Here is a 27,508-nt window from a genome sequence, read left to right on the forward strand (position 1 = left end):
CAGAATAAAACAGGGGTTGCAATCCTAGTTGCCGACAAAACAGACTTTAAACCAACAAAGGTTAAAAGAGAAAAATACGGGCATTACATAATGATAAAGTGTTAAATTAAACAAGAAGATCTAACTATCCTAAGTATATATGCACCCAACACAGGAACACCCAGATTCATAAAGCAAGTTTATGGAGACCTTCAAACAGACTTAGACTCCCACACAATAGTAGTGGGAGACTTTAATACCCCATGACAATATTAGACAGATCATTGAGGCAGGAAATTAACAAAGATATTCAAGATCTAACTCAGCACTAAATCAAATGGCCCTGATAGATATCTACAGGACTGTCCCACTTGAAACCATACAATTACATGGTAATTGAATGACCTGCTCCTGAATGACTTTTGGGTAAATAATAAAATTAAGGCAGAAATCAAGAAGTTTTTTGAACTAATGAGAACAAAGATACAACATACCAGAATCTTTGGGACACAGCTAAGGCAGTGTTAAGAGGGAAATTTATAGCACTAAATGCCCACATCAAAAAGTTAGAAAGAGCTCACGTTAACAATCTAACCTCACAACTAGAGGAACTAGAGAACTGAGAGCAGAAAAACCCAAAAGCTAGCAGAAGACAAGAAATAACCAAAATTAGAGCTGAACTGAAGGAGATTGAGACATGAAAAACCATTCAAAAGATCAATGAATTCAGGAGCTGTTTTTTTTTGAACAAATTAATAAAATAGACAATTAGCTAGAGTAATAAACAAGAAAATAGAAAAGATTCAAATAAACACAATCAGAAACAACAAGGGGGATATTACCACTGACCCCACAGAAGTACAAACAACCATCAGAGAATATTATGAACATCTCTATGCACATAAACTAGAAAATCTAGAAGTGGATAAACTTCTGGACATATACACCCTTCCAAGACTGTACCAGGAAGAAATTGAATCCCTGAACAGACCAATAATGAGCCCTAAAATTGAGGAAGTAATACATAGACTACCAACCATAAAAAAACCCAGTACTAGATGGATTCACAGGTAAATTCTACCAGTTGTACTAAGAAGAGCTGGTACAGTTCCTACTGAAATTATTCCAAAAAATTGAGTAGGAGGGAGTCCTTCCTAACTCATTTGATGAGGCCAGCATCATCCTGATATCAAAACCTGGCAGATATACAACAACAAAACTTCAGGCCAATATCCTTGATGAACTTCAATGCAAAAATCCTCAATAAAATACTGGCAAACTGAATCCAGCAGCACACCAAAAAGCTTATCCACCATGATCAAGTAGGATGCAAGTTGGTTCAACATATACAAATCAATAAATGTGATTCATCACATAAACAGAACTAAAGACAAAAACTACATGATTATCTCAACAGATGCAGAAAAGGCTTTCAATAAAATTAGACATCCGTTTATGTTAAAAACTCTCAATAAACTAGGTATTGAAGGAACATACCTCAAAATAATAAGAGCCATGTATGACAAACCCACAGCTAAGATCATACTGAATGGGCAAAAGCTGGAAGCATTTTCTTTGAAGACTGGCATAAGACAAGGATGACCTCCCTCACCACTCCTATTCAACACAGTGTTGGAAGTCTTGGCCAGGGCAATCAGGCAAGAGAAATAAATAAAGCACATCCGAATAGGAAGAGAGGAAGTCAAACTATCCTTGTTTGCAGATTACGTGACATTATATCTAGAAAACCCCATAGTCTCAGCCCCAAAGCTTCTTAAGCTGATAAACAACTTCAGCAAAGTCTCAGGATACAAAATCAATGTGCAAAAATTACTGGCATTCCCATGCACCAACAACAGTCAAGCCAGGAGACAAACCAGGAATGCACTCCCACTCACAATCGCCACAAAAAAGAGTAAAATACCTAGGAATACAGCTAATTAGGGAGGTGAAAGATCTCTACAAGGAGAATAATGAACCAGTGCTCAAAGAAATTAGAGATGACACAAACAAATGGAAAAACATTCCATGTTCATTGATAGGAAGAATCAATATCATTAAAATGGCCACATTGCCCAGAGCAATTTATAGATTCAATGCTATCCCTATTAAACTACTGTTGAGATTCTTCACAGAACCAGAGAAAACTATTTTAAAATTCATAAAGAACCCAGAAAAGAGCCTGAATTGCCGAGGCAATCCTAAGCAAAAAGGATAAAGCTGAAGGCATCATGCTACCTGACTTCAAACTATACTACAAGGCTACAGTAACCAAAACAGCGTACTACTGGTACAAAAACAGACACATAGACCAATGGAACAGAATAGAGAACCCAGAAATAAGACCACACACCTACAACTATCTAATCTTTGACAAACCTGACAAAAACATGCAATGGGGAAAAGATTTCCTATTCAATAAAAAGTGCTGGGATAACTGGCTAGCTGTACGCAGAAGATTAAAGCTGGACCCCTTCCTTACAACATATACAAAAATCGGCCGGGTGTGGTGGCTCACGCTTGTAATCCCAGCACTTTGGAAGGCCGAGGAGGGCGGATCATGAGGTCAGAAGATCGAGAACATGGTGAAACCCCGTCTCTACTAAAAATACAAAAAATTAGCCGGGTGTGGTGGCGGGCGCCTGTAGTCCCAGCTACTCGGAGAGGCTGAGGCAGGAGAATGGTGTGAACCCGGGAGACAGAGCTTGCATTGAGCCGAGACCACATCACTGCACTCCAGCCTGGGCAACAGAGTGAGACTCTGTCTCAAAAAAAAAAAAAAAAAAAAGAAGACATACAGGTAGTCAACAAGCATATGAAAAAAAGCTAATCATCAGAGAAATGCAAATCAAAAACCACAATGAGATACCATCTAGTACCAGTCAGAATGATATTATTAAAAAGTCAAAAAATAAGATGCTGGTGAGGTAGTGGAGAGAAAGGAATGCTTATACACTGTTGGTGGGAGTGTAAATTAGTTCAGCCACTGTGGAAGACAGTGTGGCAATTCCTCAAAGACCTAAAGAAATACCATTCCACCCAGCAATTCCATTACTGGGTACACACCCGAAAAACAGAAATCATTCTTTTATAAAGATACATGCATGTGTATGTTCATTGCAGCACTATTCACAATAGCAAAAACATGGAATCAACCTAAATACCCACCAATGATAGCCTGGATAAAGAAAATGTGGTACATATACACCATGGAATACTATGCAGCCATAAAAAAGAACGAGATCATGTCCTTTGCAGGAACATGAATGGAGCTGAAGGCCATTATCCTTAGCAAAGTATTGCAGAAAAAGAAAATCAAATGCTACATGTTCTCACTTATAAATGGGAGCTAAATGATGAGAACACATGGCCACACAGGGGGAACAACACACACTGGGGCCTATTGGAGGGTGGAAGGTGGGGGGAGGGAGAGGATCAGGAAAAATAATTAATAGATATTATTTCATCACCCAGGTATTAATAATACCTATTTCATCACCGAGGCTTGATACCTGGGTGACAACAAACCCCCATGACACAAATTTACCTATATAACAAACCTGCCCGTGTACCCCTGAACTTAAAAGTTAAAAAAATGCAAAAAGATGACATACCAAAGAGATGTTACTTTTTGTTTTTAAAAAAGTCAAAGAATTTAAGGAAAATTAAAAAGAAATCAAGAATGACAATAGCAGCTCCAAAATATTTAGAAGGTAGAGTTGAAAATTTTGATTTTCTTAGTGCAGAAAAATATTTTGTGCTGCATGTTTTTTTAAAGAAAGTCATTTTATCTGTATATGTGATTAAAACCTTATTTCCAGTGCCATCTTTGTGTAATTGTTAAGAACTTGGATTGTGGATCACAGGAACCTGGCTTTGACCCTTAACTGCTCACTCTTTAAATGGATAACCTGGGTAAGTTATTTCCTGTCTCTGTGCCTCAGTTTTCTTACAAATTGGCATGAAAATAACAGTGCCTCCTTCAGAGGGTAATTCTGAGGATTAAATGAAATATTGCCCATACAGTGCTTACTGCAGGCTGGTAGATGACTGGTATTCGGTAAACAGTAGTCATTTTTGTTATACTAATATATTATTAATATAATTACCATTTTGTATTTTTAAATGTAAGCCATAAGGAAAGGAATTATTCCAATAGTTTAATTTACAAACTTGAGTTTTCTAGAAAGACTTTTAAAAACAGTAGTGATATAAATCAATTTATCTTAAGAAACATAAGTATCTGGGCCAGGCAAGTTTCAGAAATGTTTATCATTTTCTTTTTTTTTTTTTTTATTATACTTTAAGTTTTAGGGTACATGTGCACATTGTGCAGGTTAGTTACATATGTATACATGTGCCATGCTGGTGCGCTGCACCCACTAACTCGTCATCTAGCATTAGGTATATCTTCCAATGCTATCCCTCCCCACTCCCCCCACCCCACCACAGTCCCCAGAGTGTGATGTTCCCCTTCCTGTGTCCATGTGATCTCATTGTTCAATTCCCACCTATGAGTGAGAATATGTGGTGTTTGGTTTTTTGTTCTTGCGATAGTTTACTGAGAATGATGGTTTCCAATTTCATCCATGTCCCTACAAAGGACATGAACTCATCATTTTTTATGGCTGCATAGTATTCCATGGTGTATATGTGCCACATTTTCTTAATCCAGTCTATCATTGTTGGACATTTGGGTTGGTTCCAAGTCTTTGCTATTGTGAATAATGCCGCAATAAACATACGTGTGCATGTGTCTTTATAGCAGCATGATTTATAGTCCTTTGGGTATATACCCAGTAATGGGATGGCTGGGTCAAATGGTATTTCTAGTTCTAGATCCCTGAGGAATCGCCACACTGACTTCCACAATGGTTGAACTAGTTTACAGTCCCACCAACAGTGTAAAAGTTTTCAAAGTACCAAATATTCTAGTCAAAACAAGCTGCTTCATCAGAGTTCTAATTATATATTTAAACACACATGCACACACACACATTTGTATTACAATATTCAAAACTTCTGAGGAAGAATTATCTTTTTTTTTTCATGTGCCAAAGCTAAAACTTTCACTTGCTACAGCTGTGTATTAGTCTATTTCCATACTGCTATAAAGAGCTGCCCAAGAATGGGTAATTTATAAAGGAAAGAGGTTTAATTGACTCACAGTTCAGCATGGCAGGGGAGGCCTCAGGAAACTTACAATCATGGTGGAAGTCAAAGGGGGAGCAAGGACCTTTCTTCACAAGGCAGCAGGAAGAAGTGCCAAATGAACGGGGAAGAGCTCCTTATGAAACCATCAGGTCTTGTGAGAACTCACTTACTTTCATGAGAACAGCATGGAGGAAACTGTCCCCATGATCCAATCACCTCCACCTGGTCTCTCCCTTGACACATGGGGATTATGGGGATTAAATTCCAGATGAGATTTGGGTGGGGACACAAAGCCTAACGACATCAAGCTGTAAAAACAATAGCTAACATTCACTGACTGTTTCCCAGCATTAGGATAAATGTGTGTAACAAGAGGCATTTTATTTATGTATGACATTTGTTTACTTATTATTTATTTATTTGGATAAATGTCTATAACAAGAAACATTTTATTTAAGTATAACAGCAAATCTACAAGTTAGGTACTATCATCACTCCCATTTTACAGGTCGTGAAACTGAGGCTCTGAAAAGTCAAGTCAGTTTTCTAACGTTGTCCAGCTAATGATTGGTAGATTTAGTATTTGAACCCACGTTTGCCTGATTCCAAAGTTCAAACTCCCAACAACATGTGGTAACCAAAGCAAGAACAGAAGAGAAAGAAGAAATAGAAGGGAGGGAAGATGAACAAAGTGAACAAAGTAGACAAAGTTTAGTTAATAGAATTAGTGGATACCCAAGAAAAAACTATGTACAAGAGGGGGAAAAAACCCTGTTTTCTCACATCTGGGAAACATTGATATCTATATATTTTTGGTTTTAAATAAAAATTAGGTTATGTCATTCATCTGCATAAAACCATCCAAAGAAGGGCCTCACAAAATTAAAACAAAATCCAAACTCTCTACCATGGGCCACACCCTCCAGAACTTCAGCTCGTACTATGTTTTTCCTCACACCTCTCAACATACCAACATGTTTCCACCTGCAGCCCTCACCACTAGTTATTCTTTCAATCTGGAAATATTTTCGCTAAGATCTTCCTATGGTTACCTTCTTATCATTCAAGACTTAGGTTATGTCAGGCCTTCCCTGACTCCTCCATCTGAAGTAACCCCTCCTGCTCACTCCTGTTTATTCTCTAGACTCCACAGAGGATTCATCACTCTCTGAAACAATCCCATTAATTTCTTCTTCACTTGTTTCCTCTCCACGACCTGTAAGCCCCAAGTGGACCCGGACTTGGTCTGCTCTGCTTACAGCTGGATTCCAGTGCCTCCCATAGTGCTAGACACTAGGATTAAGCCAGGAAACATGGGTGAAGCAGCAAGCACAGAGCTTGGGGCACAGCCTAGCAAACACTCCACAAAGGACCATGATTGTAACCGTAGTAGGGCACACCAATGAACAGGTTGGGAAACTGAGTCTCTGAGAAGAGACTAATGTTGTGCTGGATGAAATTTCTTTTTCTGACAATACATTATCCAAATCCTCCAAGCTTTCAGTTTAAAGAGGAAAGCAGGAACTATCATTATAATTTTATTTATAAAGTGTCCATGTATGAACATTATTCACCGCCCAATCATCTCTTCCTATGCAAGCAACACCGTCCTATGCATCAATATCCTGATCTGTCAGGATTCAGGATAAAGTGGACATATACACACTAACTGCAAAGGGAAACTGTAAATCTTGCAAAAGATGCAGGGGTTTATAGAGTCTTGTAACGTTGGTGAGCTGCTCAGATCACACACATGACCGTGGTTGGACAAGGATCTGGCAAAGTTAAAACAGATCACCGAAGAAGGAAAAATGGACAACACAACACAGTAAGTTCTTCAAAAGAGTTATATTAGAACATCAAAAGATTATGTTAGGCCTTTGGGAAAACTCAAAACTTTATGAAGACCTCAAAAAATTACGCAAAAATGACCCTTCAATGGTCATGCTGCAAGAGTCAAATGACACTTCAAACAACTGCGGCTTCCTATGTTGTGCAAATGCATTTGTTGTTTTAAAGGTCGTAAAGTCAGGGTACATGTGGCAGATACTTATGACTTGGAGGAAGATGTTAGATTTGAAACTTTCACTGAATGATCGCATTTCATGCTTTTCATCTGTACATTAAAAAGCCAGAATGTCTTTGCCAAGAAATTCTAGCATAAATAAAAGAAAAGGATGGGATTTTGGAACATCGTGGTAGAATTCTTGACTATCAGCTTTATACAACATGTCTGGACATTTAGTGATGGAAATGCTGGATTCCAAAGGAATGTAGGCAAAGGTACTACTACCCCCATGCTCTTCAGAAAGCATCCTCTAAAAGCAACAGTGATGATCAGATACTGTGGGGCAAGACTGACAGTGACACTCACGATTTCCACTCTTCTCTTTAATCATATATTTCCTGTCATTCATGTGCTACAAAACTCTGGAATATGCAAAGCTCATTCAAATGCAAAACCAGCCTTTGCTCCAACATGAGCATATATTTTCATTTAAAGACAAATCAGATGTTTCATTTGATGTTTTTTTCATAAATCTGATAATAATGTACATTTAACCTGTGTTTACAACCAAAATAATTAATCTCTCTGAACCCTTTGTTTTTCCTGTCTCTATCCTCCACCCTCATTGCCAGATAAGTCACATCTGCAACCTGATGTGGCATATTGAACTTTGTTTATACTCACACAAACACGTATAAGCATCCCAGATACACATATACAGGGACTGTATCTGTCCTTGTTGTTTTTATAGAAATTGGATCACATTAGACATATTTTCTGATGACTTTTGTACATTATAGTTGGTCTTCACAGTCAATAGCTCCAAATCTATCTTATCTTCTAAAATAGCTGCATAATATTCCTCAGTATGGATATACCAAAAGATATTTAAACCATTGCCTCATCAATGAATACCCTGTTAGTTTCCACATTGTTTTTTCCATTTCCACTATAGTGGAATAAACTTTCATGTTCAAAAATCCTAAACTGGTGCTATATTTCAATAGAATAGAGGCACAGATGTAGAAGTGTTACCCTCAAATCAATATGCATTTAATTTTGAAAAACAGACACTGCCATATTATTTTCTTAAAAAGGCTCTACAGATACACATTTCCAGCAGCAATGAGTGTCTCAAGCACCTTTTAAGTGGTAAGCAGCTTACCAGGGGAGGTGGCCTATTATTCTATCAGTGGCTTCAGTTGTTAGGACACCACGGGTCAGCTGTGGAGATAGGGTTGGGGGGCAGGTTGAGTTCAGGACACATAGAAGATTGCCAAAGGGTGACTATTATTACTTTGAGACTCTGGAAAAATTAGCCAGGAAACAGAGACAAGAGGCTCAGGGTGCAGCAAAGCAGCCAAATCAGGACGATATTGTTTTCTTTAGAGCAGATATACAAATGGCCAAGGAACTCATAAAAAGATGCCTAATGTCATCTCATTAGGGAAGTGCAGTCAAAGCCACAGCATGATACGTCTTCACACCCACGAGGATGGCCATAATCAGAGAGACAATAACCAGTGGTAGGGAAGATGTGAAAAAATCGGAATGCTCATGCATTGCTGGTAGGAATGTGACATGGTGCAGCTGCTTTGGAAAGCAGTTTAACAGTTCCTGGAAAAGTTAAACATGGAGTTACCCTAAGACCCAGCAATTCCATTCCTAGGTAAGCAAGAAAATGAAAACATATGTCCACACAAAAACTTGTACACAAATGTCCATAGCAGCATTTTCATAATAGCTGAAAAGTGGAAACAACCCAAATATCCATCAATTGGAAAAAGGAAATCTAGCATTTGCATATAATAGAGTATTAATCAGCCGTAAGAAGAAACAAAGCACCGATCCATGTTATATCATGCTTTATACTTGGAAGCATGATGCTAAGTGAAAGACGCCAGACACAAAAAGCAAAATATTGTATGATTCCATTTATATAAAGTGTCTAGAATAGGCAAATCCATAGAGGCAGAAAACAGATTAGTGGTTGCCAGTGGCTGGGAATAGGGAAAAAACTCAGCGCTAACGGGTAGGGGGTTTTGTTTTGGAGTAATGACGATGTTCTGGAATTAGACGTGGAACGACTGCACACATGGTGCAAATATCCTTAAAATCACGGAATTGTCACTCTAAAAGGTGAATTTTATGGTAGGTGAATTGTACCTCAATTTGTAAAAAGGAGAATTAGATAAATAAACAGCAACACAGCACCAAGGGGTGGGGGTAGGAAATAGACAACAAATAGGAGTGAAGAGTTCACAGGAAAAGACATGCAGCCAGCTTTTAAGCAGAAGAAAAGATGTTTGGCCTCATAAATAGTAAAATAAAAGCACAATAAAATTATGACACTTGGCTTTCCCTTGCCAAATTGGTTAAAAAGGAGACAATTGATGACCCCAATGGAAAGCGTATAAAAAAAGAGCAGCTGTGGCTGGGTATGGTGGCTTAACGCCTGTAATCCCAGCACTTTGGGAGGCCGAGGCGGGCAAATCATGAGGTCAGGAGTTCAAGACCAGCCTGGCCAACATGGTGAAACACTGTCTCTACTAAAAAACAAAACAAAACACCAAAAAATAGCTGGGCGTAGTGGCGGGCGCCTGTAATCCCAGCTACTTGGGAGGCGGTGGCAGGAGAATCATTTGAACCTGGGAGGCAGAGGTTGCAGTGAGCCGAGATTGTGCCACTGCACTCTAACCTGGGCAACAGAGTGAGACTCTGTCTCACCAAAAAAAAAAAAAAAAAAAAAAGAACAGCCATATAGATCGTCGGTGGGAGTGTAATTTGGCCACTTCTTTGGAAAATAGCTCATTAATATCTATTAATAATTAAAATTTCACAAACACTGTAAGTCTAACTTCCACTTCTAAAATGTTATCCTAGAAATAAAATTGCATAGGGGTACAAAGGCTTACTTATGGAACTATTTGCTGGACTACTGTAGTTGTGGCAAAAAACTGGAAATGACCTAAACACTTATTAGTAGAAACCTGGTTAAATAAATTATCATATGTCCTTGAGGACACAGGGACACAAAGAGGGGAAAGACAGACACTGAGCCTACTTGAGGGTGGGAGGAGGAAGTCGATCAGAAAAAATAACTAGTGGGTACTAGGCTTAGTATCCGGGTGAAATAATAATCTGTACAACAAACCCCCATGACGTGAGTTTACCTTATAACAAACCTGCACATGTACTCTGAACCTAGATAAAAGTTTTAAAAAAATAAATAATCATATGTCCCTACAATGAAATATTCCACAGGCATTAAAATTCCCCAAGGAATTTTAGTAAGGAAAAAAAAAAGCTGTGCCCAACAGCACATACAGTATGTTTCCATTTGTTTTTAAAAAATGGTGTCGGGAGGTTGAGGAGAGAATTTATAAATAGAGATGCCTGGGATACCTCTGGATGTAAGAAACTGTAGAGTATTTACCTCTAAGGAAGGAAATTTGGGATGGGGCTTGGGGAGCCATCAGAGTTAGGGTGGGGATTTTTTCTCTGCCTTATCTTATTATGTATATCACTCAGAATGTTTGCTATGTGTATGCACCTACCCCATCCATTAAGAAATGAAGAAATAATGAAAAGAAAAAATGAAAGTAGGGAACTAGAAATGAGAGGTGGGATTCAAAGTGGACTGAACACTTGACCTATTTCCCAATTTGCCTGGGGCTGGCCCAGCAGCGAGGCAGGTTCTAACCAATGAGCATCAGCTTTGAATGGAGGGGTTGATAGGCCGGGTGGGCTCTGCTTGCTGAGAGTGTCATGGCCTTAGGGACATCTCCATGTTGCAGAGTCTGAGCCTCTGCTTGGCAAATTCAGAAAATCCAGCTTTTCTTTTTATGTCACCTGGAGTTGATGTAACTCTCAGAAGGCATTTTTAAGAGGACTCATGAATTAACCACATAGCCAACTTACTGGCTTAAGACTACATGACAGAAAGCTGCAAAGGGGGCCAGCCACTGGTAACATCCCACCACTGTCCCTCTCTGTGGAAAACACAGATGGGACGCACATTGTGACGGGCAGGATGCCTGGTGAGCCCACAAATCTGCAAGCACAGCTGAAATTGGTTACAGGATTTCAATGTTTCATTGCTTGAAGCTATGATAACTTGATGATGATGATGATGATGATGATGATGATTTTTTTATAGCCATCTTTTTAGAGGGATTTGAAGTAGGGAAAAAAATAAACTTTACACTATTGGAGGTTGCCAACTATGAGGTCTGCTGATTGTTTGGCCAACACAGTGTTTATATTTTTTTGAATTGGGAAATTTCATTTAAAAGTCCTAAAATCAGGCTGTTATTGAAATATCTTATTATTGGCTCAGGGTTTCCCAGGGCAGCCATCCTTGAAGCTGCATGGAGCCCTATAAACAAGGAGGCTTTCCAGTTCCCTGCAAACTCCATTTCATTCAGAGCCTTGAGCCAGTTCTTACATGGTCCTCAGACTTGAGCCAGTGCAAGAACACCCGGGAGGGGTTGTGGGAACAGATAGCTGGGCCCCACCCCCAGGAAAGGGGGTGTTTCCAACTCAGGAGGTCTGGGCTCCGGCTGCAGAAACTGCACATCTAACCAGTACCCAGGTGATGTGATGCTGCTGGCCCAGGGACAACTCTGAGAGTCACTGTTATTGGGCACTGCTATTGCACCCACACATAGAGGCAGGCTCTGCTTACATTTTTCAGTTCTTGTTCCCAGAAACATTTGCTCTTTGGGGTATGCTTTGCATATAATGGATCCTACCCACTAATACAGTATGCTGCTTTTATTGATAAACTTCCAGAAACTTGAAGGGCACCTTACCATTTCTTTGGTCTCGCTGATTATTTTTATTTTTGTTAAATGAAAATTGTTGGTAAGTTCTTTTTGGTGTGGTAAAAGGATATGAAAAGCTGATTTTAAAAAAACGTCCACTCTAGGATTAGAACTGTAGGTGCGTTTGTTCTATTTCAAGATCTGGTTAAAATGCACCTTGAGGAAAAGAACTGAGTGCAGCTGTTGTTATTTCTCAATGCTGTTTCTCTTTTCATGTTTTTTTCATGTTGTCTCTTGGTCTGTCCTATCTCTCTTGGTCTATCCTCCAAGACAGAGATGAGTGATCTTGAAACCCTGCCAATGTTTTTATCTTTGGAGCCCAACTGTGCTGCCTTGTTTTCTTCTCCGTCCGAAGAGGCAAAGAGAAAGTTGCATAATACTCGACAGCAGTTGCATGACAGTTAAAATCAGACTGTATGAGTCATGGAACAGTAAGTTGTGTCCATAGTATCAGTCATGGTAAGTACAAAAAAGTCCTTAAAAATTTAAAACAGAAATGCCAATGTTTTATTTTTGAAAAATGTGAAGAAGAAATTTTCCGGTTGGGCGCGGTGGCTCATGCCTATAATCCCAGCACTTTGGGAGGCCAAGGTGGGCAGATCGCCTGAGGTCAGGAGTTTGAGACCAGCCTGGCCAACACAGTGCAACCCCATCTGTACTAAAAATACAAAAATTAGCCAGATGCAGTGGCACGCGCCTGTAATCTCAGCTACTAGGGAGGCTGAGGCATGACAATCGCTTGAACCCGGGAGGTGGAGGTTGCAGTGAGCTGAGATCATACCACTGCACTCCAGCTTGGGCAGCGGAAGGAGACTCTGTCTCAAAAAAAAAAAAAAAAAAAAAGAAAAAAAGAAATTTTCTAAGTGTATTCCAAATAACTTTTAATATTGGATAAACATTACGAATTTAAAAATACTTATGCCAGAGGAGTGCTGTGACTCGTGCCTCTAATCCCAGCAATGTGGGAGGCCAAGGAGGGACGGTCACTTGAGCCCAGGAGTTTGAGACCAGCCTGGATAACAGAGGGAGACCTCATCTTTACAAAAAAACTAAAAAATTAGCCAGGTGTGGTGGTGTGTGCCTGTGATCCCAGCTACACAGGAGGCTGAGGCAAGAGGATTCCTTGAGCCCTGGAGGTCAAGGCTGCAGTGAGCGATGATCATGCCACTGCACTCCAGCTGGGTGACAGAGCAAGACCTCATCTCAAAAAAAAAAAAAAAAACAAAAAAAACAACTTACGCCCAGGTAAAAATTGTCAGAGAAAAATAAGAAAAAAACTGAATGCCCAACACTAGCATAATGGCTGAATGAATTATAATATGTCTATACCTTGAAATACATTGTAGCTTTAAAAAAAATGAATTACAGTTATACCAGTTGAATTTGGAGTTGAGATGGGGAAGATTATTACAATTAAAAAAAAAAAACACTATTAATGGATGTGCTTGGAAACGTCTGCATGGGGCTAAAGTAAATTAAAATAAAGGCCAGACCTGAAGAATCCCTGAGCGGACAAAGCCTGTTAGACCACATAAATGACCTAAGCCTTGCTTGATTTGCAGACATAAGCAAAACAACTCGAACTGTTTCTTGTAAATGCCTATGCTAAAGAAAAGCAGAACTTGAGCTCAACCAATCAGAAACAGTCAACAAACTTAAAATTATATAACTGGGGACCTTCCAATGAGATGATCAAATAAGGCAACTGTGCAATTGTAACACATCAAACACATTTTATATTATGCTTCTGCATTTTCCCTTAATTCTTGCATGTAATGCTTTGTCATCAAAACACTAATTTCCTTTTGGTTTTCTTTTCTCAAATTAATGAATTGCCTCTATTCAGATACACTCTTTGAAATTTTATTGTGTCTCAGATTTGTCTTTTACAAAGTATAGAACAAAGAGAAAAATATGAAAGAAGAAATATTAGGTTGTTAGCTTGGGTGTCCTTGGAGGGGGTAGGGAAGATGTGAGATGAGGAAGAAGCCAATAAGAAAAAGAAAAAGACAGGTTTCACCAAAACAACAATAACAGAAAATATGATTGCATTTATTCATATATGTTAATTGGTATTTATGTAAGTATATATGCATGTAAAAATAAAATACAAAGAATTAAAATGCATACTAATAGTTATTTCCGTTATCTATGGCTGTGTAACAAGCATCCCCAAAATGATTGACTTAACCACCATTTTATTAGGTCATAATTCCATGCATTAAGAATTCAGGGCCGGGTGCGGTGGCTCATGCCTGTAATCCCAGCACTTTGGGAGGCCAAGGTGGGTGGATCACGAGGTCAGGAGTTTGAGACCAGCCTGCCCAACATAGTGGAACCCCGTCTCTACTAAAAATACAGAAAATTAGCTGGGCGTGGTGGCGGGCACCTGTAATGCCAGCTACTTGGGAGGCTGAGGCAGGAGAATCACTTGAAGCTGGAAGGCAGAGGTTGCAGTGAGCCAAGATCATGCCACTGCACTCCAGCCCAGTGGACAGCTTGAGACTCCATCTCAAAAAAAAAAAAAAAAAAAGAATTCAGGCAGATGCCAGGTGCAGTGGCTCACACCTGTAATTCCAGCACTTTGGGAGGTTGAGGTGGGCAGATCACCTGAAGTCAAGGAGTTCCAGACCAGCCTGGCCAACATGGTGAAAACCTGTCTGTACTAAAAATACAAAAATTAGCCAGGCATGGTGGCACGTGCCTGTAATCCCAGCTATTCAAGAGGCTGAGGGAGGAGAATCACTTGAACTGGGAGGTGGAGGTTGCAGCAAGCCAAGATCGTGCCACTGCACTCCAGCCTGGGTGACAGAGTGAGACTCTGTCTCAAAAAAAAAAAAAAAAAAAAAGAATTCAGGCAGAGAGGATAGGATCAGCTTATTTCCGCTCTATGATGTCTGGAGCCACAGCTGGGGTGCCTTGAAAGGATGAAGATGGCTGGGACAGCTCACACAGGGACATATGTCTGGAGCTTTAGTTCTGGCTATGGGCTGGTTCCTATGGTCCTTCCTCATACGGCATCTGTTAGCTGAAATGCCCATGATGTTTTCTTTACTCACAGGTCTGGTTCCTGGACTGGGATGGCTGGAATATTTGGGAACTGGCTGGGTACCTCTCTCTTGCCTCATGGCTTCTTCATGTGACTAGCTTGGGCTCTCTCACAGCATGGCAATCTCAGGGTAGAACTTCTGATATTGTGTCTAGCCTTTCTCAGAGCTAGTGTTGCAAGAGACAAGGCAGAAGCTCCAAGTCTTCTTAAAAGGCTTCTTGAAAGTCCTGTGTCATCCCTTCTACTACATACTGTTGGTTATATAGGACCAGCCCAGAGGGGGCTACACAGGGGTGTGAATACCAGGAAGCATGGGTTATTGGGTGGTGGGTTGTATGTGTGCATCTTTGGAGATTACCAACCACAATAATGCAATAGGGAAGATAATTTTATCTAACAGGAATTCTCCACTAGACTTTTTGGTGAGAAAAAGCACTGAGTTTGAGAAGGATGAGATTTCCCCAGGGCTCTTGCTCACTCCCAAGGAAGATAGAGGCACAAAGAGCTGTTGGGCCATCTGGGAGAGCCAGTGTTCAGAACTCTCTGTTATTACTTTAGACTGAGTGGTGATACAGTGCAGTGGAGGGAAAGAAGAAAGGAGAGTGCCTGTGAGTGTTATCAGTGGAGAGTCGTCCAGGTTCTTGGTGTTTTGAACAAAAAAATTGGACAAAATGCACAAAGCAATGAAAGCACAGATTTATAGAAATGAAAGTACACTCCACAGAGTGGGAGCGGGTTTGAACAAGTGGCTTAAGAGTGCTGGTTACAGAAATTTCTGGGGTTTAAGTACCCTCTAGTGGTTTCCCATTGGTTACTTGGTGTATGCCCTATGTAAATGAAGAGGATGAAGTGAAGTTACAAAGTTATTTACTTGGTGTACACCCTATGCAAATGAAGAGGATATTTCCTGCCATAGCTGAAGTGCAGTTACATCCATAGTTGAGCATAGAAAGTTGCGGGTTTTCTGCTTGATTTAGTTCTAGGAAGTCCTTAGCTTCCCCGCCTCCAGACCCTATTCCCCTACCTCATGAGGATGGGGTGTCTCACAGAGTTTGAAGGTGGAGAGTTGAGGATAGGGAGCCTCTTGAGTGAGAGACATATAGCAATGTGAGGAGAGAGAAAAGTGGTGTTTAGGATGTGAGTTAGATCTCCTTAATGTCTTTTGAAAGGCCAGAGTGAGGATATGAACTACTTTCCTTTGCTCAATTCTAATAATTCTTTGGAATCACCTCTGGCAGACACTGCTTGTGGCCTGCCCAATAGCCAATCGTCTCCAGCCCCAACCATGTATTATTATTATTCACTTGCATCTCAAAGAGATGCTTGATTCCCAGTATCCCATGCAGCTGGTATGGGCCATGTGATGTAGCTCTGGCCAATAAGAGGATGCCTAGATGGTGGCAGAGGCTTTGGGGAAGGATCCTCCTTCCTCGCATAATACAAGGAGAAAAAAAAAATGGTGGCAAAGTTTGGCCTTTCCTCTCCTGCTTTTGGATCCCATGATGTAGAGATGTGATGTTTGGTTTTGTGACAGCCATCTTGTGAGCAGGAGTGACACAATTGGCTCATGTACTTGGTGTTTTGATGAGGCTGTCAGACTGCTGTACCAAATTTAGAACTGCCACCTCCAGACTTCTTGCTCAAATTAAAAGTGCTATTTACTTAGCCAGGGTTGCATTCCTTGAAGCTGAGTGCAGCAGAGTCTGGGAACTTGCCCTTCGGCCTTATTATTTTGTTCCTCTGCTACCACTGGCTTAATATGCCACTGTTCATTCATCAACCATTTCTAAGTCTTTAGTGTATCTCAGGCCTTGTGCTGAGCTCTGGGACCCTCATAACAAGAAAGGATGGCAAGCGTCCTGCTCTCAGGGACTTTTACTTGAGTTTGGAAACAGATAAAAAATAAGACCAATTGGAGGGAAACAGTGGACACTAGGAGAACACATGTATTTGCTCCCTTCCAGACAAGTGCTGTTGCCTATATTTTTTACTACATCAGGGAGCTATGCTTTTTGGCATCAGGTCTCCCATTCCACTTTGACTAGGCATTGATATTGGCAAATGCTTCTCTTCTCACTCATTATGTTATTGGCAGGAGCACTTTTCTCAAGTTAGAATTTTCAATCCAATAAAATGATTCCACTTACATCTTTTTTTAAAAAAAAGCAAAATTAGTCTATTCTTTTTAGGAACAATGACTAGGAGCAAAAAAGGAAAATACTAATTTTAGAAACCTTTTATCAAGGTCAAACATTCCTTCTCTTTCTGGAAAATGACGTGTCCTGGCAGAGAAGGCATGTCTTAGTCTCTGCCATACGTTAGCAGTGAGGCCTGAGAACTAATGTCATAAATTTGCTAGAAAGGAATCAAAGAACGGCAAAAATCAGGCATTTTTATTTCTCCAAAGATCTATGAAGTTTTAGGCATAAATAATATGCAGGTGGGAAAATCTGGTCAGGTGATATGTCAGGGAAAGCCAATGGTAAAGAATAAGTATGAGAATAGCCTCTACTTTCTTTTTTTTTTTAAATAGAGATGGGGTCTCTATGTTGCCCAGGCTGAACTCAAACTCCTGGACTCAAGCAATCCTCCCACCTCAGCCTCCCAGAGTGCTGGGATTTTAGGCATGAGCCACTGCACCCATCCCAATAGCCTCTACTTTTAGTTTTGCCCGGACTCCTTTATTTCAGCACTTTTATCTTGTGCCAGCTGCTGTTTTTAGAGCTCCCCTACAAAGTTCATACTATTATTCCAATTTTACAGATGAGACTCAGAATAAACTTCCTTGCCAAGGTTGTACAGCTAGTGAGTGGCAGAGCCAAAACCTATGCTTGGGTCTGTTAGAGTCCAATGCTTGAGAGGATATGGTTCCATTTCCGAATGCTGTAATGAATTACCCCAAATGCCCCAGCACAAATATATTACAGTTCTGAAGCCTGTAGGTCAAAAATGGGTCAGCTTCTAGAAGCTGTAGGGGAGAATCTATTTCCTTCTCTTCTCTAGTATCCAGAGGTCACCTACATTCCTTGGCTTGTGGCTCCATCCTCCAGCTTCCAGGCCAGCAGTGTAGCATCTTTAAATCTCTCTCTCTCTTTGTGACATCTGCTCCCATAATCACACCTTTTCCTACTCCAACCCTTCTGCCTCCCTCTCATGAAGACCCTTGTGATCACACTGGGTCCACCTGGATAATCCAGGATAATATCATCATCTCACATTCCTTAGTCACATCTGCCAAGCCCTTTTGCCATGTAAGGTCACATACTCATAGGTGCTGAAGATTAGACGTGAGCATTTGATGGGAGGAAGGGCACCGTGCCGTGTGCTGGACTCTTAGCTATGATACTCTGTGGTCTCATACATGAAGAAATTGCATAAGTAAGTTGCACTCCCTAGTGTATGCACTCTCAGTGGGGATGGTATTAATCCCAAGGGGGTGAAAATTGGTTCTATGGGGGAGGATGAACAAAACTCATTCTTTTTATGTATAGAGCACAGATACAGTACATACACAGATACACGTCAGTGATACTACAATTTCATGAATGGGATGCGCTTAGCTCTTAATGCATTACCTCGTCTAGTCCTGGATGTCACCTGCGAGGCCAGCGTGTCATCCCCACTTGCTCACCTGCCTTCTTTGCCCTGGCCGTCCACGCTCTGCCTCCCCTTGCGTCCCTCCCCAACACCTCAGCTCTGCTTGAGTGAGATGACTCTGGGGTCTCCCTTGAGAACATACGTGCCTTTTAAAACTATGTTTTTGTTATTGAAGAACAAATGTTAATTAAATCACATCAGCATTAGCTGCACTCTCACAGAGCTTGGTTTTATGTTAGTACTGGCCATCTATCTCTTTAGGTGGGTCTTTTGCAAAGAAACAAACTAGAAAACAACTAATTCTCAAGGTGGTAAAAAGCCTTTTTAGGTATTTCCTTCCCAGAATCTCTAGGCTTAGGCTTTCTCTTCTCTTTTTAGCTTTTGAGTGAAAAAGGTAAGGAGCAGCCATCATTCTCCTTTCTTATTGGTGGGAAAGTGATTGTTGCATATTAACAGGGGTTGTGGCACCTCCGTGGTGGTGTTTCACTAAATGGAACAGCATATTCTCTTTCTAGGATGGTTAATTTTGTCTGGCCTGACAGTGGTGTGTGGGACTAAATGTTCTGTCCTTTCTAACTGCCTGATCTCTGAGCCATGGGAGATTGAGTTTCTCCTTCACAATCCACCAAAGTTTGCATGTGAACAAAACAGGGGATCTCTGCACGCAACAGGAGGGTGATGTGCTCAACTGTGAAGTGTGGTCCTATTCGAAGTTGTCTGATTCAATGAGATGCAATAAATTAACATACCACATGTACTGGGGGGAGGTGAAGAGGTACCAGATGACAGTCTCCTGAGGTCTCCCTCTCTTGGGCAGTATATGGGAGGAATGGGCTGACAAAATAGCTAAGAGATGTCATCTCTTCACAAAACACCTCCCCATCACATTACTTTCTTTTGTGCACACTCCTCCTGCCCCCAGTGATGAATTCAGAGGAAGCAAAAGAACTGGTTGAGCAGAAGACACCCTTCTAACATAGCAAATGATCTTTCCCCCCATTCTTTATTGAATTTATTTTTTTCCTTTAGTTGATGTGAGCTGCTTTTGACTATGCTAGTTTTTTTTTTTGTTGTTGTTGTTGTTGTTGTTTTTGTTGAGATGAGGTCTCTCTCTGTCTCCTAGGCTGGAGTGCCGTGGCACGATCTTGGCTCACTGCAACCTCTGCCTCCCTGGGTTCAAGGGATTCTCCTTCCTCAACCTCCCAAGTAGCTGGGATTACAGACGTGTGTCACCACGCCCAGCTAATTTTTGTATTTTTAGTAGAGACGGGGTTTCACCACGTTGGCCAGGCTGGTCTCAAATTCCCAACCTCAGGTGATCCACCTGTCTCGGCCTCCCTAAGTGCTGGGATTACAGGCATGAACCACTGCACCCAGCCAACTATGCTGATTTTTAAAAAACTTCATTGTACCTTAACAGCATTTACAAAAATCAGATGTATCTGATTGAAGTATAATTTACATACAATAAAATCCACCAACTTTAATAGCACAATTCAGTGCATTTTGACAAAATATGCAGTCATGTAGCCTCCACCATGATGAAGGTATAAAGCTTCTCCATCATTGCAAAGTTTCTTGATGCCCCTCTGCAGTGAGTGTCTCAACCCCAGCCCCTAGCAACCACTGATCTACTTTCTGTCACTACATTTGTGCCCTTTCTAGAATTTTATATAAGTGGAATCATGTAGTATGTTGCCTTTTGTGTCTGGCTTCTTTTTCTTAGTATAATAATGTTGAGATTCATCCATGCTGTTGCATTGATCAGTAGTTCCTTCTTATTTATTGCTAAAGAGTATACCATCTGCTATAGCCTGAATGTGTCCCCCAAAATTCATATGTTAAAACTTAATTACCATGTGATCATATTAAGAGGTGAGACCTCAAGGAGGTGATTGAGTTTAGAGGGCAAAGACCACATAAATGGAATTATAGACTTTATAAACGGACTTGAGGGAACTAGTTAGTCCCTTTCCTGCCCTTCTGTCGCGTCTGCCGTATGAGGACACGGCATTCCTCCCCTCTGGTGGGCACAGCAAGGCGCCATCTTGGAAGCAGAGAACAGGGCCCTCACCAGACACTGAACCTGCTGGTGCTTTGATCTTGGACTTCCCAGCCTCTAGAACTAAGAGAAAAAAATTTCTACTTTTTATAAATTACCCGGTCTATGGCATTTTGTTATAGCAGCACAAACAGATTACGAGACCATTGTACGGATATACCCTAATTGGATTATCCGTTCTTCTAATGATAGATATTTTGCTCTAATAGAAATAATTCTCAAGATATTTTTGGGTTCAAATAAAACAACTATTTGAAAAGGATGGAGACAAATTGAGGATACTAATTTAAACAATTGCATTTTGGCAGAACAAGCACATAAGCCTCTCACCCAAAGTTTGCAAGCAAATGTGTTTGTCTTAGTGGCATTGCAGGTAAATCACATGGTATGTTACTTTAACATCATTAGCAACCTACTCCAAAATGGGACACTCAAATAACATCTAAAATTGGTGAGTTAAGCTAGAAATATAACATAAGCAAAAACTGAGACATTTTGATTTTTTAATATATTGTTACTTAAGATGAATAATAATACCAAACTTTTGAGAAAGATCTCTAATCCACATGGATTGTATTACTTAATGTTTGTTTGATATCAAATTCCCATGGTGGTTTGCTCTTACTAAGAAAAAGCACGCTACATGATACATTTCTTTCTAGGAGGATACAGAACGTAATTTCATGTTTTAGTTTAAAAAAGGTATTCTCCCTGATTGATATCTCTCACATTGTATCGAAAGACAAATAAAAGACTTACAAAGCATAAGGGATGTAGGAAAGACTAGTTTTAACTTTTGATTTTAAAGTTCCAAAAGATATGTTAGGCAGAAATAATACAGTTAACTTCAAACAGCAATGGCAGTCTTTATGTCAATTGACATTAAATCCAAGACAGAATAACTTTCCTTATGTGTTTACCACATGCCAGACACTGTTCTGAGAGTTTTAGGAGTATCAACTTATTTAAACCATACAATAACTTGAAAGCTTTGGTCCTATCATTATTATAATTCCCATTTTACAGATGACAGAACAAAGAAGCTCAGAAACCTGCCCAAGCTCACATATTGGAACCATGATTCAAATGTAGCATTCCAGCCTCTTTGGCTGTTTGCTTAGCCATGGTACCATTGCTGCTTCTAAATAAGCCTTCATAGGAAATATTATTGGATGCCAATGGTATTAGTCTGTTCTCAGGCTACTAATAAAGACATACCTGAGACTGGGTAATTTATAAAGGAAAGAGGTTTAATGGACTCACAGCTCCACATGGCTGGGGAGACCTCACAATCATGGCAGATGACGAAGGAAGAGCAAAGGGATGTCTTACATGTCAGCAGGCAAGAGAGCATATGCAGTAGAACTCCCATTTATAAAACCATCAAATCTCGTGAGACTTATTCACTATCATGAGAACAGCATGGGAAAAACATGCCCCTATGATTCAATTACCTCCTACTGGGTCCCTCCCATGACACGTGGGGATTATGGGAGCTACAGTTCAAGATGAGATTTGGGTGGGGACACAGCCAAACCGTATCACCAATGAATTGTTTTAATTGTAATTTTTGTAAGTAGGAAAAGTATAGATAAAAAGAAACCAGTCAACTAGATTTCTATTTACGTATTTTTCCAATGACTTTTCTATACCTCTATACATATATGTATACGCCAACAGAGATCAATAGAAATGTGCATCAAAAGACATGGTCAAATAATTCTCTCTGAAGGACAAAAAAGGGTCACCCAGAATTTCACTTTTATACCCCTTAAAACTGCACTGAAAATTATAACTTAGCTAATAACCTTAGGAAAACAGCATGAGGACAACAATAAGCTTAAAAGGGGTAATCACTGTAAAGCAAGTTGCACAGGTTGAAGATGTCAATGAATAACAGGCAAAATTGCTACCTCGGGATTAACTGGGACTCTTTACAAACTCTCCAGCAGTAGCTGAGGATGTTGACACCAAGACTGCCAGGTGTGAGGGTGAGGTACAAATAACCCATGACTCAGAAATGTGTGTTTCTTTTCCCTCGTCATGTGCAGGTGTTCACACGGCAACTGCTGTCTCAGACTGTTGTCCTATGTTTCAAGAGAAACCTATTTCCCTCCTTTTGGGAACATCTTTGTGATATACATACATATATATGAAATATGCATACATATATGTATATCTCAAATATGTGCATACATGTATGTGAGATATATGCATATATGTATGTGAGATGTACACATATATGAGATATATATGAGATATACCTATGCGTATGTATATCTCATATGTGTTAACACACATGCATACATATATAAAAAACATAAATATATTACAGGTGAGAGAGGAAAGAAAAGAGAAAGTGAGATGGAGGATGGAGAGAAGGGTAGAGAAGAGGCTTTCTCAATCCCAACGATTTTTCCCTATTCATTCCTTGCCCTTGCACTCCATATTAAACATAAGAGGATAATTGAAAACAAACAACCCGATTAAAAATTGGGACAAAATGAGAATGTAAACTGGCATAGTTATTGTGGGAAATAGTATGGAAGTTCCTAAGAAAGTTAAAAAATAAAACTACTATATTAGTCTGTTTTTCACACTGCTGATAAAGACATATCCAAGACTAGGAAGAAAAAGAGGTTGAACTGGACTTACAGATCCGCATGGCTGTGAAGGCCTCAGAATCATGGCAGGAGGTAAAAGGCACTTCTTACATGGTGGTGGCAAGAGAAAATGAGGAAGATGCAAAAGTGGAAACCCCTGATAAAACCATCAGATCTCATGAGACTTATTCACTACCATGAAATCAGTATGGGGGAAACTGCCCCCATGATTCAAATGATCTCCCAGTGGGTCCCTCCCACAACACATGGGAATTATGGGAGTACAATTAAAAATGAGATTTGGGTGGGGACACAGAGCGAAACCATATCAACTACCATATGATTCAGCAATCCACTTCTGGGTATATATCTAAAAAAATGCAAGAAGGGTCTCAAAGTGGTAGCTGTAGCCCCAAGTTCATTGCAGCAGTATTCACAATAGCCAAGATATGGGAATGACCTATGTGTCCATCAGTGCATGAATGGAAAAAGGAAATATATATATGGACACACACATATACATATACATGTGTGTAAATACACACACACAACAGAATAGTTATTCAATCATACAAAAGAAGGAAATATTGGCATTTGCAACAACATGGACGAACCTGGAGGACTTTAGGATAAGTGAAATAAGCTAGACACAGAAAGACAAATACTATATGATCTCATTTTTATGTGGAATCTAAAAAAAGTTGAATTCATAGAAGCAGAGAGTAAAATGGTGATTATCAGGGGCTAAGGTCCAGGGAAAATTCTGGTCAAAGGGTACATACTTTCACTCATAAGATGAATAAGTTGCATGGTAAATATAAGTTAATAATACTGTTTTGCTTACTTGAAATTTGCTAAGAGTAGATTGTAAGGGTCCTCACCACACCCTACAACAAAACCAAAAAAGTAGCTATGTATGGTAGTGGATGTGTTGAATATATATATACACATACACACACACACACACACACACACCATGGAATACTACTCAACCATAAAAATAACAAAATAATGTCTTTTGCAGCAACTTGGATGGAACTAGAGGCCATTATCCTAAGTGAAGCAACTTAAGGACAGAAACTAAATACTGCATGTTCTCACTTGAAAGTGGGAGCTAAGCCATGTGTATACAGGGGCGTAGGGTAGTATAATGGACACTGGAGACTGCAAAGAAAGGAGGGTGGGAGTGGAATGAGGGTTGAAAGTTACCTATTGGGTACAATGTACACTACTCAGGTGACAGGTACATTAAAAGCCCAGACTTTGCCACTATATAATCACATCCATGTAACCAAAAACCACTTGTACCCTACAGCTATGAATTTTTTTTAAAAGAACCTTCTACAGAGCCCCTAATAATTCAGATTCTCAGTCCTCAACCTTAGGGTATTCTGAATGGCAGCTATGGGATGAGACTAGGGCATGGAATTTTTAATACATTCCCCAGGAAATACTAAAAGCTTTGGAACCAATGCTATAATATACCTCCTTCATTACTCAGGAAAGGAAACTGAAGCCCAGAATCTTACATGTGAAAGAAAACAACCATAACCATAACATGATAATGATAGGAGCACTTATTATCTGTCAGGCACTGTAATATGTGCTTTCATTATATCAGATGCTTATGCTATAAGTACTGTCATTATTCTCACTGTACAGATGAGGAGCCAGAGGTTCAGAGAGGTTATGTAACTTGCTCAAGGTCACACAGCTAGTACGTGGCAAAGCTAGCAATCTGATTGCAGAATTCTTACCCTCAACTACTGGGCTATACTACCTCTTCTTATATAATTTATATGTATCCGTCACATAGTAGAGCCTGACCACCCTGGAAGCATTGAATATACAGTCTTATACTCCAGGATAAAGTCAAATAGGTAAGTATATGCCTCAGTTTTAACACTGCCCTCATGTGGACACAATTCTGTTGTCTTTTATAATTTATCAGTTTCTGAGGAATTCCTAAGTGCTGATAATGGCAGAGGCTGTGAACATTTGGGGAAAAGGAATATATGAAATATCGCTGGAGACTATGTTAAATGTTTAATAAACAACCTCCTTTAATCCTGATAGCAATTCTGTGAGGTAGGTACTTTTATCCCCATTTTACAGATGAGAAAACTGAGGCTAAGAAAAGCAGATGCCTTGTTCCAGGTCACACAGCCAGTAATCTGCAGGGCAGAGATTGCAACCTAGGTCTGCCAAGCTTCATGTTGTCACTCTATTGCTTTTATCTTATCTGCTGTAACTCCTCAGTCTCCTCCAGCTGTCACACACACTCAGAAGAGATCTGTTGTTATGGCTGAATCATATTGCCCCCAAAGATGCTGAAGTCCTAACCCCCTGCGAATGTGACCTTATTTGGAAACAGGATCTTTGCAGATGATCAAGTTAAGATGAGGTTATTAGGGTGGGCCCTAATCCAACATGACTGCTTCCATATGATGAAGGGGAAATTTAGACATGCCTAGAGGGAAGATGACAAGAAGATGCAGGGAGGAGATGGCCATCTACAAGCCAATGAGAGGGGCGTGGAACACGTTCTCCCTGATGACCCGCAGAAGGAACCAATTCTGCTGACAACTTTATTTTGAACTTTTGGCCTTCAGCACTGTGAGACAATACATTTCTGTTGCTTAAGCCACCAGGGCATGGCAGCCCAAGGAACAAACGCAAGTATTTTCAAAGTGAGCCTGCGGCTTCGACCCTTTCATTTTTTTTTTTTTCACCATAAACAGCATCTGCAAATCCCCCTTCCCCACGAGATGGTAGATGCCCTTCCCAGAGTGGCACTGACCTTCCTCTAAGTGCTGAACTGTGTGGGTCGACACCACCACTGGAACCCCGTTCAGAGCAGACGCGTTGTCCTGAAACAGAGCACGTGGCATTGTGAGACAAATCTTCGGGGGAAAATCAGAAGAACTCAAGGAAGAACCTCGAAGATACAAGGGTGTCTCACAAAAAATTAAACTTAACTTAAAGGCTGTGTTTCTAGAAACTCCCCAGTTTTCTATCATGCCTTGGAGAACCAAAATAACTCACTCCAAGAGTGGACTCCAGTTATTATGAGAGCACACCATGGTGCCTCAGCTCAGGGGACCCCACACTCACAGGAAGCTCTGACCCGTCGCACGGAGGGGACCCCAGGCTCAAATGGGCATTTGTCAAGTCAGGGCTGGAGCACGAATTTAATACGCTGATTCTGACACCTTTTAGGTTATCCTCGCTCCACTGTCTTGCACACACAGACACAATCAATCAGCAGCCAGGACTTCAGTCAACACACTTGTCAAATACAGGAAGTTCTTTTTTTTTTTTTTTTTTTCTGCTGATGCCCTTATAATGGTTACTACACTACCTTGTAAGTCTCTGCTTCTGGTTCATTCTCTTGGTCTTCAACTCTTTGGGGAACACTCATTTGGTTACCCATTGCTCCTATAATGGAGAGAAAGAGAGGAAGAGAGAAAGAAATCAAAACCAAACGAAGCTACATGTGCTACTAAGGCGCAGAGGCCTGACAAGCCGCCCATGGCTGTATTATCATCAGCTGAGATCAGAACAAATTGCTTGTATTAGTCCGTTCTCACACTGCTATGAAGAAATACCCGAGACTGGGTAATTTATAAAGAAAAGAGGTTGAATTGACTCATGGTTCCGCATGGCTGGGGAGACCGCAGGAAACTTACAATCGTGGCAGAAGACACCTCCTCACAGGACACCAGAAGAACGAGTGCGAGCTGGGGAAATGCCAGATGCTTATAAAACCATCAGATCTCGCGAGACTCACTCAGTATCACGAGAACAGCGTGGAGGAACCTGCCCCCATGATCCAATTACCTCCACCTGGTCCCATCCTTGACGTGGGGATTATGAGGATTACAATTCAAGATAAGGTTTTACGTAGAGACACAACCAAACTATATCATTGCTTATATTTATTTTGGGGAATAGAAAGGAGATTTTGGACTCATGTATTCAACAGAATTAAAGTTAAATGCAGTCATAATTTTCAGTTGCATTTCATTGCTAGGGGAAAATATTTATCATCATGAAAAGTGTATTCAGTGTAGATAGCATTTTTTTCTCTTTTAGTTAAAGTCACAGCTATTAGGATTTTAGAATGAGGGTAATTGAAATAATAATATTTTTTTCTGATTCTCAAACTAAATTAATTCCCCTATTAAAACCTTTTACACTACAGCCTTTTTTTTTTTCATAGCATTTAGC

General features: G+C 40.2%; 1 protein-coding gene across 13 annotated transcripts in view; it reads right to left on the minus strand.

Annotated features, from left to right (window-relative positions):
- BCAS1 (brain enriched myelin associated protein 1) overlaps positions 1-27,070 on the minus strand; it is a 116,332-nt gene extending 89,262 nt beyond the window's left edge. For 8 of the 13 annotated variants that reach the window (XM_055372788.2, XM_055372787.2, XM_031004873.3 and 5 more), the window contains exons 1-3: positions 26,968-27,041; positions 26,640-26,716; positions 26,079-26,148 (exon numbers count right to left, since the gene is read on the minus strand). In XM_055372788.2, coding sequence (XP_055228763.1) covers positions 26,079-26,148; positions 26,640-26,711 — 142 coding nt within the window. In that variant the 5' untranslated portion in view covers positions 26,712-26,716; positions 26,968-27,041. Of the gene's footprint in view, positions 1-26,078; positions 26,149-26,639; positions 26,717-26,967 lie in introns of all 13 variants that reach the window. The other 5 variants (XM_055372785.2, XM_019017396.4, XM_055372786.2 and 2 more) reach the window with 2 other exon arrangements.
- Between the last annotated feature and the right edge of the window lie 438 nt (positions 27,071-27,508).

This window comes from Gorilla gorilla, chromosome 21, assembly GCF_029281585.2.
Source record: "Gorilla gorilla gorilla isolate KB3781 chromosome 21, NHGRI_mGorGor1-v2.1_pri, whole genome shotgun sequence".
In the NCBI taxonomy this organism is placed as follows: domain Eukaryota; kingdom Metazoa; phylum Chordata; class Mammalia; order Primates; family Hominidae; genus Gorilla; species Gorilla gorilla.